The sequence below is a fragment of the Dendrobium catenatum genome, unplaced genomic scaffold (assembly GCF_001605985.2).
Source record: "Dendrobium catenatum unplaced genomic scaffold, ASM160598v2 fragScaff_scaffold_1029, whole genome shotgun sequence".
NCBI classification, from domain to species: Eukaryota; Viridiplantae; Streptophyta; class Magnoliopsida; order Asparagales; family Orchidaceae; genus Dendrobium; species Dendrobium catenatum.
The window spans coordinates 508,738-522,360 of record NW_021319491.1 but is presented as its reverse complement, the minus strand read 5'-3'; the positions used below and the strand labels follow the sequence as shown (position 1 = coordinate 522,360).

Below are 13,623 nucleotides of genomic sequence, written 5' to 3'. Positions count from 1 at the left end.
GAGAGATCTTGTCTCTTGGAAACGAGATGGAGATGATCAAATCAGATTCTTATGGCAAGCAGAACCCAGGAAATTCATAGGAAATGTGCAGTGAAGTGTTAATCCCTTTCAGTGGGAAGAGAGGAAGTCAATCTTTGGAAAAGAAAGCTAAGTTGATTAAGGAACTCAAATCTCTTGGATCAGGGAATATTATTCCTCATCATAGGAAGATGGATGGAGGTAAAGTTAAAAAGGTTGGGGGGCCTTCTCCCATTTTTAAATAATGTCTTCCTTTCTTTTTTGGAATTGTAGAGGAGCCAAGAAGGTGGAGGCTATTCTATATCTTAAAGAGATTGTCAAAGATTTTAGAGTGTTTTTTGTGGGGTTATTGGAAAAGAAGATTAATGCAATGGAGGATTGTTTTCTGTTGAAGTCGCTGGGAGTGCAATGGGATTTTTTTCAGGTGCCAGCTGCTGGTCTTTCGGGTGGTTTGATGGTTTTATGGAGGAAAGATTTAGCTAGTTTTTCTGTGTTGGAAGCTTCTTCTCAAATGATAGTGGGGAAGCTTGATGTTTTAGGGAAGGGAAGCTGGATGGTAGCATTTGTATACGGAAGCAATGAAATTCAGAATAGAAGAACTCTCTGGACAGATTTAGAGAAACATTGCTCAGGTAACCTTCCTTTTGTCGTAGGGGGTGATTTGAATTGTATAATTTCTCAAGCTGAAAAGAGAGGAGGGAAGAAATTTTCGGTTAACCAAGGTTCTAAAGATTTCACTAATTTCATGATTAGAAATTATTTGCATGAAATTAAGTCAATGGGACCAAGATTTACTTGGTGTAATAATAAGAATGGTGGAGCTAGAATTCTGGAAAAGCTAGATAGATGCCTTATCAATACCATTGCTTTGAATTTCATTCATATTGCTCTTGTGAAGAATCTATCTCGTGTGTCCTCGGATCATTGTCCAATCTTGTTGGAGGTTTTTAAACCTTTGGAGCATACCAAGAGTACAATCAGATATGAAGAAGTATGGGCTTCCTATTATGGTGCATCTGCTTTAGTGAAGAGTGTTTGGAAGAGGAATTGTAAAGGAGATCCGGCTACTATTCTTAATTTGAAGTTCAAGAGAACTTTAAAAGCACTGTTCTATTGGAGCAAGGAAAAGTACAAAGGGTTAAATGCTTTAAGAGATAAATTGAAGGATGAGATTTTGGAAATTCAATTGGAAGAATCTGAAGGGGTGTTATCTGTGGAGAGGCTGCAGATTTTGAGATTTAAAATCAACGAACTCAATGTTACATTGGCTAGGATCAATACTTGGTGGAGGCAAAGAGCCAAAGCTAGATGGATGGATGAAGGGAATTGTAATACCTCTTTCTTTCATGCGTTTGCTAGTGCAAGGCGGAGTTTGAATTGGATCAGTCATATTAAAATAGGGAGTGGAATTTTCTCGGAGGAAGAATCTGTAATTCAGGATACATTCTCTGATTTTTTCATATGCAAATGGCAGTTCAGGGACTGCATTTTAGAAGGGTGGCTGAGACCTTCTAAAGTTCTTAGTTTGGAAGACCAGAGAATGTTGGAAGCTGGATTCTTACAGGAAGAACTTCAGGTGGTGGAAGAGATCTCTAAGAGGAGTATTTCTCCAAGTGTAGATGGGATTTCTTTCTCATTCATCAAAGATTTTTGGCAAACTATCAAAGGAGATACTTGGATTGCTGTGAAACAGTTTATGATTTCAGGTTTTATGGATGAATCTTTGAAGGAAATAATGATTGTTTTAATCCCCAAGATCAAGAGCCCTCAAGAACCAGTCCATTAAAGACCTATTAGTCTTTGTTTGACTATTTACAACCTTATTGCTAAGATGCTCCTTAACAGAATGGAGAGAGTAATACATAAGATCATATCTAATGATCAGGTGGCTTTTGTGAGAGGACGTTCGTTATCCGATCATGTGTTGTTGGCTCAGGAGGTATTCAATAAATTCAGATGGTCCAAGGCTAAAAGTGGAATGTTTGCTATCAAGCTTGACATGGAACAAGCTTATGATAGTATGGGATGGCAAACATTAAGGCAAGCTCTTTCTCAATTTAAATTCCCTTCAAAATTTTTGGAACTTATTTTGCAATGTGTTGTCAATCCTAAATTTTGTATTCTTATCAATGGGAAAAAATCTGGATGGATTGATGGTAAATGTGGCTTCAGACAAGGTTGTCCTTTGTCGCCTGTTTTATTCATTTTTCATTCTCAAGTTTTGTCTGATGCTTTGCTTGCTAGAAGAAATGGTAAGGGAATCTCTATTTCTCCTTTGGCTCCTAGAGTATCTCATTTACTCTATGCAGATGATATCTTAATATTTGTAGAAGCTAATTACAAGGAGGTTAAGGAATTGAAGAAAATCATTTCCAATTATTGTAATTGGACTAGACAGAAGGTTAACAACTTGAAGTCTATGATTATGTTTGGGAGGTTCACTAATAGAAGTATCAAGAAAAAGATTATTAAGAGGCTAAAGTTTAAAGTGGTAAAGGATATCAATTACCTTGGTGTGAAGATGACCCTCAAAAGGATGGTGGCTTCGGATTTTCAGGTTCTGTTGGAAGCTGCACACAACAAGCTTAATACTTGGGGGAAGAAGTGCATTTCACTGGAAGGTAAATTGGTATTAGTAAAGTCGGCTTTTCTTTCTTTGCCCCAGTTTTTATCTACACTCTCTTTGGTCCCTTTGAGTATTCTTAAGGAATTTGATAAGATGTGTAGAGGGTTTCTTTCGAGTAAAAATAATGGAAATGCTGGTATTCATTATGCTTCATGGGAGCTGCTCTGTAAGCCAGAATCGGAAGGTGGTAGGGGACTGTTTTCTACTGTTTCAAGAGTTGGTCCTCTTAGAGCCAAATTCGCATGGGATTTCTATATGAAGCCTCACTCTTTATTGAATCAAGTCCTTAGAGCAAAGTATGGGGGAGATCTTTGGTCCAATTCGGTGAAGGGAGGAAGTTCTTCAACTTGGAAGATTATTATCATGGGAGCTAAATTTCTCAAAAACATTGTTAGATGGAGTATTTCAAATGGAAATTCTGTCAATTGGGTTAATGACTCTTGGATTTTGGACAAGTGTATAGCTTCTTGGCCCACTTTTGTCAATATTCAAAATATTTCAGATTTCAAACTCAGTAATTTCATTTCCAATGGGAGCTGGAATTTGGAAGTGCTTAAGGCTTCTTTTGGTGAGCAGCTGGTGAACTTAATTTCCAACATCCCTATCATTGCCAATAGATAATCTGATATGTTGGAATTGAAATACAAATTCTCCGAGAAATCTGTTACAGCATTGGCTTTTGAAGCTACTTTGGAGCATGAAGTTGAGGTAACACATTGGAATTGGTTGAAAAAGATAAAATTAAATCCGAAAATAGAACTCTTTTGGTGGAGACTATGTATGAAGGCTATTCCCTCAAATTATTTCCTAGTTAATAGGAAATTAAGCACCTTTGCTGGATGTCTGAGGGTTGTGAAGGTGTAGAGGATAACAGTCATCTAGTTGGAAATTGCTGTAAAATTCATAAGGTAATCCTTTTACTTAATAGATGGGGATTTCCCATTCCACTTTATAATGGCTTTTTGGATTGCAAGGAAGGACTTCAAAAGCTTGTGAGTAAGGATGTTCTTAGTGCTAATATTTTATGTTTCGTTATTTTCCTGGTTTGGAAGAGTAGATGTAAGGTGGTTCATGGAGAGAAGGAAGATTCAGAAGCTGCATAGCAGCGAATGCTACTTCATTTGCTGTGAAGAAAATTTTTTTGAATGTTCAGCCGGTAAACTGGGATGCTAATCAGCAATCGCTGTTAATTCCTTGGTGTCCTCCTCCAACCGGTTGGATTAAAATCAATGTTGATGCTGCTCTAAAAGGGAATAATTTGGCCAGGATAGGTGGTGTTGCTAGAGACGGGAACGGCAGGTTCCTGGGAGCTTTTGGTACTCGATGTTTGCATTGGGATATTTCACAGTTGGAGCTTATGGCTATTCTTTATCTAAGAAATGTAGTGAAGGAATGGATGTTTGAAGCTCAAGGAGTCATCATTGAGGGAGATAATTTCAATATCGTGAAGATGCTTCAAAATTCTATCAAGGATTGGAAGGTTAGTAAAAATATTGATGAAGGTTTAGCTTTTTTGCTAAATTTTAATCAAGTTGTTTTCTCTTCGGCTAGTAGATGTAATAACAAATTAGCTGATATATGTGCTAATTTGGCTTTAGAGAGATCTTACTTGTGGGATGATCTTCTTGGGGATGGTATTCCTTCTTCTTTCCTGTTTTGTTTGAAGGAGGAATGTGATGCTTTAGGGCTCTCTTGATTGTATATGTTTTTCTTTTCTAGTTTAATGCATTCTGCATTTTTGTTCAAAAAAAAAAAAAAAAAACTTACTCAATTTGACCCAAGGGATGAGTAGATTGAGCCAAGAATGGGGTTTGAATTTATTTGAATTTGAATTGACCCAATTAAACAAATTGGGTCAACCTAAGTTGACCGAATTAACCAGGTTGACCCAAGGTATGGGTCTAGGCCTAATAGGTCGGGTTTGACCTAGTATGTTCAGGGGAGGATAGAATTGAGCCAAGGCACTAGTGGATTTGATTTGAAATCAGATTTAAAAGGATTTAGGTCATTCTGGGTCAACCTAGGCCTACTTCAGAATGTGATTTTATCCTATATTTTATTTATTTTGAATTATCAATTTTTATTTTAGTTATTTAATTAATAAGAATTATATATTTCTTTATTTTCTTTAGGGCAAGAAAGTGTTTAAGTTGGGGAGAATTTGATTAGTATAAATTATATATTATTTTATGTATTTTATTTTTCAATGAATTCTAGATTTCTTTACTATTTTATTCAATGACAGAATCTCCCAAAAATATCATTTTCATTTAAGCTGGATGATTATTGTAATTTAATAAATAGTAGTAGTTTGTTCTAAGAAATCACACTTTCTTGTGGGTTTGACACTCTACTCTATTATTTTATTACTTGATTTGGCACGTATACTTGCATATATTAAGTGGGGTTTATTATTTTTATATTAAAGAAAATCTAAGTATTATTTAAGAGTGATAGACCCTAGATTTTTATACAATTCGAAAGTTCACTCCATAACCTCCATCAATTATACCATCATTTATCGTTCACAAATAAATAGGTGCTCCACATAGAGATAAACTAGGATGAATAATAAATCCCATATCAACCAACCCTTGAAGCTAAATATTCAAATCCTGAAGCTCCTTAGGTGACATCCTATATGGAGCTTTGGAAATTAGGGTTGTACCAAAAAATACATCAATACAAAACTCTATATATCTATCTGGATGCAAATTGACTAACTCCTCAAAAAATACATCTAAAAATTTATGTACTATCAGGACATTAGAAAGAAAACCATAATCTATTCTCCTATATTTGACTAATGCTAGAAATAATATGAAACCCCTTTTTCATAATTTATCTACTTCCATAGTACAGATCAAATAGGATATAAGTCATCTAACTATCTAAAATACATGCCTCTCACTGCCCAAAAATAATGTCACTCACTTCTTTAAGAAATAAATTTAATCCTTATATCGACTCAATCAATCCATACCCAAAATAACATCATATAAGAAAATGGGTAATAAAATCAAACTAGATTTCTACTTCTTATCAAAATCTCAATACTATATAAATAAAATTTACTAGCTATCATCTTATCTCCAGTCGATAAGATAAAAGAAAGAGAAACATGTAGTATAATTGAAGGCAAGTGTAGTAAGTAAAAAATTGCTAAAAAATTAATGAATATATCTATAATTAAATAAAACCTGACATGGATGCTTAAAAATATAAATCATACCTATTATAACAAGTGAAGCATCACGAATCTCCTATTGAGTCAAATTAATTATGTGTGGCTAAATTGGAGCTAGAGTAACAATACTACCAATATATCCCTGATCACTTTCATATGGCCTCTTTATAATAAAAGAAAAACCACCAACTCTACCAGATAGTCCGAAAAAAAATTACAAAGTGGAACTGCCATCGATCTTCCTGTTGGTCTAATAAAGCTCTCAGATATGGGCTCAGAACATCAATCAAATCCTGCTTATAGACACTATGTTATTGGTGCCCCATCTAACTGCATCTAAAGAATTATCTAAACATCCTATAGCACTAATTAAAATGATATCTATCTTAACTCTGGCACATAGATGCCCACTAACAAAACCAAAATTGGCTATGCTTCCACTATCAGAGACTGTTATAGATACTGACTGTCCACCTCTCCTGGAATCTCTAGGTGTAAATCTTCTCTTCTCTAAGAAAAGCCATTATTAAAAGTTTTGCCACTAAACCTTTTCCTATTAGTAGTCTACTGTTGTTGAGTAGCCATCCAACCATTCTCTATCAGATAAGCTCTCTCCACTAACTCAGAGAAATCAAAAATATGAAATGACACCAAAGGATAGCTTAAAATATCCTAAAATCCTCTTAGAAACATGTAACACTTCTTTACGGGAGTGTTAATAAGCTATGGAGCATATATAGCTAAAGCCGTGAATTCTACCTCATATTATATAACTATTATGCTCACATAAACTAGCTTCAAAAAAGTTTCCTACATCTACTATTGTGCAGAATGTTGTATAAAACAAGCTTGAAATACATCAGTGAACTCAACCTACGTAATCAGAGAATTTAATCTCCCTTAAAAAATTTCTTCTTATTGGCTCATCCACAAATACTCTACCTCGCCATCTAATAAAAAGACTGTTAATGGTATCTTTCTCTTAGGAGGACACTACATACCATAAAATATCTTCTCCAATCTTCTCAACCAATCCTCTATTACTTTGGGCTCAATAGTACCCACAACCCTCAAAAGATTTAATCACAAAAAATATATGTATATGTCTATCTACCTCATCAAATATCATAGTAGAAACATTACTTTGTACCTCACCCATTATCTAGCCTATCAAATAAGAAAATAGTGAAACTATAATAGTGCCCACTATCGAAATAGTATTATGTACAGGAGCTGCCTGATTTCCACTCTACCCTTATGTCATATTTGGGACTAATAGATCCATAATCATACAAAATATGAAATTAAACATACATGCACATAAAAATAAATAATATTAAACACCAAAATAAACTCAAAACTTTCCCACTTGACTTATAGATCAACTCTTCTAGCTATATTTTATGATCCATTTCAAAATTATTACTTTGATACCATAAAAACTTATCACAACCCAACTTGATCAAGATAAATCTAGTCGTGTTGAGTTATGAAAAGCAAATTGTAAGATTTAGAATATTTCAGATTCATTTCTAATATTCATTTTAAATAAACTAAAGACAATAGAGCTATTAAGCATCCATATACTAAAAATAAACTCATCCATTAGATTTTTTTTTTCATAAAAAAATATCTACTATAGTACATGGCTATATATCGAAGCTATAGAGTAAAATTGAAGAATAAACCAGTCATTATTATACAAAAATCAAAATAGGAATACCTATAAACTTAGATCTGATTCTAAAATGTTATTCAACAATTTTCTTTCACTTCCCAGATCCTTAAAATTAAAAGTAAAATCACAGTGAGATATAATAGCTCAACTTGCCACCCAATATGATATAAATTTTTAAATTCTTTTATTTAACATTTTGATAAATATTTAAGTAGTTAAATGCAGTATAATGGATCACTATACTAAAAAATTTAATAAAAGCATAATAGCTATTCAATTATTTAAATAACATTACTAAGAAGATAATAAATTATAATTCATATCATAGAGTAATTCATATTACATTTTTTGAACACAATAGAATCTCAAAAGATTATGGTCTCTCGTGACTTCTTTTTATACTTATAGCACCAGAACATACTCATAGTTACAACAATATGACTTATAGCCATCAGAACAAACCTTATAGGCATCAGAATAATCTTTGACATAGATAAAATCTTAAAGGGTTTTGACCTCTTATCTCTCCGAATAAATATAATTTATTCATATATATATATATATATATATATATATATAATTGTATTATAGCAATTATAGTGTAATTGAGTATATATCATAATTACACATTTTTCTATAATGGTAGATAATAAAAAAACTCTACTAAGCAAAAAAAGTATATTTTTATAAAATAATCAAATTACTAGGGATTTTATAAAATAATGTTTTAAAAATTTTGTTGTATTATAATATTATTTTTAGAGTCTACATAATTTCTATTAAAAACCTACAAATTTTAAAATCCTTGTTGTAAAATTTTCAAAAAATATTCAAAATATTTGTAATTTCAATCTCTATAACATATAAAAAGTTACATAGTGAAAGTTTTACCAATATAAAATTATCTGTACTTTTCACTAACGAAAATAAAAAATTAAATAAAAATTTTATATTTTTAAAAATTGAGGTTGTTGTAATGTGTGCTACCTCGAGGCAAACAAGTATATATCCCAACTATGCTGACGGATAAAAATGACTCGAAGTTGCCTAAAATTATATTATACTATTCTCGATCTCTCCTCTCTTTTTTCTCTCAATTTCTCCTATTTTTCTTCTCTTATTCTCTATGAACCAAAATGGGAGTGGATTAATACCATTTAATATATTTTGTTTAGTGGATTATTATATTATATTAAAATATTAAGTAATTATTCTAATTTTTTAATATTAAAATATTAATTTCATCTATAATATTTTATATTTTCAAATTATAGAGTCTAAAAATTATGAAAAAATATTCATAATTTAGCTAATCATGTTCAAAACATTCTGATGAAATAAGTCTGCAAAATCCACGCCTAACAGTCCCAAAATTCTCATAAGTGCTAATTTCTTAAGATATTTCACCAGTGACCAAAAATTATGGAAAATTAAGATAATTAAAGCACTACACTATATATGTTCTTGCAAAGATGGAATGTGATTTACACTTATAGTGACTCCTAAGAGAATTTTTAATTGTTGTAGATAAAAAAATTCTTTTAAAATTTAAGAGTTTGACATAAGGGGCCTTTTAATCAATCATGGTTGACTTGGTCAACCAAGCTTGACCAAAGCTAGGATTAGGTTCAATACTCTCCAAATCATATTGGATAATTTTGAAATGGTTTAAGAGTTTGGTTTGATTGAGTCATATTGATGTTTATTAAAAAGTTTAATTTATGAGGTTTATGGCTTTATAGGTTTCATGGTCATCCATGATCCACCAAGCGTTCAAAATTAGTTCAATGCATCATGACAATGATTATGAATTTGACCAATGATTTTGTGGAGGTTTTCAATGTGATTTTCCATAAGCCCTTGTGAACTATCCTGAGGCTAACTAAGAGGGGAGTGAATTGATGTTTTAAAAATTCTCTCAAATAAAATCACAAATACAACCAAATAATCACCACAAAAATTAAAGTGTGGAAATTTAAATGTAGAAAATGCAATAAGAAAGTTTATCCCAAATTTTATAGTGGTTCGATCAACTTGACCTACGTCCACTCCCCGGAACCTCTCCTCTGGGTATTACACTAAACTCAGTATATCTCCTTTTTCCACCACAGTAAGACAAAGAAGCCCATACAGAAAACTCCTTTCCACCGATCCCGATAAAGTAGAAAACCAAACTCCTTTTGCTTCCTCTTGAAGCAGGTAGAGAACCTCGATCAATTGCTGAAGTAGATCTCTATTGAACCTCCAAGGAACTAGGGACAACGACCAAAGAAGAAGACTTAGATCCTTTCTTGGAGAAACCTTTGTGAAACCCCTCACAAACTCCTCCTCATAAGATCCTCTTTCTGTCCCTTGCTCTCTCTCTCCTTGGCTCTCTCAAGTCAGGACAACAGTAAAAGATCTCCTCTTGAGTAAACAAGAGATCTTAAATAGAAGGGCTTCAAAATTTTCCTAATTTATAATTAATAGTCAAAGATCATCTAGGATGATCGATCGATCGTCCTGTACGATCAGAACAAATTCAGTTCAATCAGCCAAGACAATTTGGGAGAGTTTGGACGATTAGAACGTTCTTTTGTTCTGATCATCCAAGATGATAGTATATCATCATGTACGATTAGTTCAAGTCATCATATATCATCTAGAACATCTCCTTGGATGGATATCTGGATGATAAAAAAATAACTTGATCATTCAGGACGATCACACGATCGTCTGGGCCGATTAGTACAAAATAATGAATATCATCCAGAACATCGCCCTGGATGGATGTCTGGACGATGAAAAAAATAACTTGATCATCTAGGACGATCTCATGATCATCCAGGCCAATTAGTACAAAATAATAAATATTGTCCACAACATCGCCTTGGATGCATGTCTGGACGATGAAAAATAACTGATTGTCCAATACGATTTGGGATCATCCCGAATGATTAGTTCAAATCGATACATATCATCCAGAGCATCATTCAGGTTATTCAAGGAGAAACTAAGGTTTGTTTAACAATTCATCCCGGACGATCCTGCGATCGTCTAGAATGATATGATCGAGCAATCAAACCTTATTTGCTTTACTTAATTATCAGACTAATTTAGGCATAATTGCACTACATCATCCAGGAAAATGTCCTAGACGATATCCAAAAATAAAACATGCTTAAATAGATCTGACGGCTGATTCTTTCTGATTTGAACCTATCATCTTAGATGATGATAATATCATCCAGGATGATATGCTTAATTACGATTGCCTTAACTAGGATGCCGTAATTAGGGTTTATATTTTTAACTGATCATTTAGGATGATTTTTAGATAGTCCCGGATGATGTGATTAAAATTAAAAAATACTAAAAATAGATAAAAAATTTCTTTGAGTGTGTGTGTGTAAGGTTACTTAGCATCAGGACCCACTTTATTACAATCAACTCAAGGAAAGGTAAAAAACCACTTATAGATTTACTCACTCCTTGTCTACCCAATCCTAAGCTGGCTTAGTTTGCACTCGATCTGGTGGACCTAAAATGTTAGTAGGCAAGGCTGTCATAGAAAAATAGAAGTATCAATAATGTTTGTTATCATCAAAATTATATTTCCTAAAATTATATTTGCAATAATCTCCCCCTTTTTGATGATAGAAAACAAAAATAATTCAAGCAATTCAATCGAAAGAAAAAAATAGTGTAAATCAAGCAGTTCAAATTTTTCTAAAAAGCGAACACAGTACAACTAAGTAGCGTAAAATAGTACAACTAAAAAATAGTATAACTATTCCCCCTTTGACATCACAAAAAGGGGGAAACTAAAAAAAAAAGAAATAGAAACTACTAAAAAGAATAAAGTACATCAGAAAAAAATAACACAAGAAACCAAACTATAAGTAGGATGACCCCTGATTATCTGAAGGAGGTGGTGGTGGCTGAAAAAAGCTAGAAAGAATAGTAAACTGCTCCCCAAACCAGGCCATATCCTAGTCGTGCTGGCGCTGCTGGTGAGCTACGTACGAGTCAAAGCGAGCAACATCCTCTGCATGTTGTTGCTCCTGTGCAGTATTGTAGGACTAGAACTTTACCTACCACTGGTCGAAGCGCTACACCAGTTGATCTAGCTGTGAGTGCTGGCGGAGCAGAGCAAGTGCATGAATAGGTGCAAGAGCCACCTCCTCCTCAGCTCCTTCAGCTTCCTCGTACTTCAGGTGGACACAAGTACTGTGAAGAATGTGTAAAGAGTTGTTGGTATAGAAGGCAGGCTAAAAGTTTGGTGGTGTAGGATATTGAAGGTTGTATTTGGATTCCAGGACATAGGTTATGATGTGTCCTAAGGCAAGATTTGGCTTCCTTCTATGTCCTGGATCCCTAATACTAGTGAGGTGCTCAATGTAGTGAAAAAAAATGATCAATAGAATTGAATTCATGATATGCCATGATGTAGAAAGTCGTGATTAAAAGGAGTGGAGTTATATGGACATGGTCACCAGCATTTAGAAGAACTAAGTTACGAAGGACATGTTGGATTGTCCTAGCATCTTTGAGTAAGCTGCTAGACTACCCAACATGACAGGGGACAGTAGTATTCCTAAGAAAGTGATTGGCTTGAGCCTAGTCATTATCGGGGTCTTGAGATAATATGTGAAGCTTGACTCCAGTGGTGGACAATTGTAGGAGCTCGTGACAATCTTGATATGTGATCTCAATAAGATGCTTATTAATATAAGGTTGAAGTGCAATAAAGGAGGAGTTGAATCATAGGCTAGCAAAAAATTCAAAAAGCAGCTCTGAATCTAAGGGATTGATAAGTATAAGGAGAAAAGTCAGAGAGGTGTGTACAAAAAGGTTGAGAATAGGATAGGAAAGCATACGTTGGTTGACAGTCAAGGATAAGGTGATTTTAGTTGTCCTGTAACATAGATAGATGGCTTGGTCGGCTGCCTCAGTGAATGAGGGTCAAGGTTGGTCCTCGAGGAGCTTCCAGCATACAATACTTGCCACTAGCCATAAGCACAAAATATAGAGAAACATAGAGAGCAATAATGAAAGGAGATATTTTGGTGAGAAAAATTATTTCATATCCTCAATTTATAAAGAAATGAATCGATCGTCCAGTACTATCGCATAATCGGCCATGACAATCTGGTGAAATATTTGCATTCGGAATAATTAGTTAAAAAGGCAGTAATATCATCCAGGATGATCAAATATTATCTGGGATGAAAAGACACAGGCGATTATCTCGAGTCATTCCAAACGACCGCTGAAAAAGCATATCGTTCGGGATGATTAGGTGGATCGTCCAGGACAATCAAAAATAAGTGATCATACCGGCCGAATTAAAGACGTGTAACGAACATGTCATGTGGATCATCCAAGATGATTACTAATAACTGAGAAAAAACTAAGAAGATTATCCAGGGTGAGGAGGCTCGTCCAGGACTATCACAAGATAATTGAAGAAGAAGACAATCAGATCGTACAGGACAATAATGTATTATCCTGAATGATCATAAAAAGATAAGTCATATCAGCCGTCACATGGAATTTCAAGAGTGGATTGCATAGATCGTCCGGGCGATGTAACAAAAAATTAAAATTCTGGTGATGGATGGAGATGATCAGAAAAGACCCAAAAATATAAAAAATAATAGTAAAAGATAAAAATAAAATATGAAAGAGATAATAAAAGTGACAAAAAGAATGAAAACAATAATTTTTTATCAAAGCATGAATATGATAAATTCTCCATGTGATTTAATTAATAATTTATAAAAATCAATGAGTTGACATAGTCAAAAATCTAAAAAATGGTAGAACAACCAATCCTGTTAGCCCTAGCTCAGACTTCTCACAGGGCAAACCTTCTTTTGAAAATAAAGATCTAACTCAAAAAAATTAATTGAATAAGAAAAAGAAATTCGTTTCAAAACTTGATTCTAGAAAAATATCTAATAGAATAGTATATCAACGTAATTAGCCACAACTAAGAATTTTGAACACAAGTCCTTGCAAATATCAAGTGACATATGAATTCTTCTAAGTTTTAAAAATTTGAAAGAGAAGAAAACTTGTTTTTTGTGGGCTCATTTTATGCCTCTTATCATTTGATTGGCACACTTTACG

At 33.6% G+C, this 13,623-nt stretch overlaps 1 protein-coding gene across 1 annotated transcript; it reads left to right on the top strand.

Moving 5' to 3' along the window:
* The first annotated feature begins 388 nt into the window (after window positions 1-388).
* Window positions 389-1,804, top strand: LOC110113013. The gene has a single exon (XM_020845420.1). The coding sequence runs from the start codon at window positions 389-391 to the stop codon at window positions 1,802-1,804; it is 1,416 nt and encodes a 471-aa protein (XP_020701079.1).
* The last annotated feature ends 11,819 nt before the right edge of the window (window positions 1,805-13,623 follow it).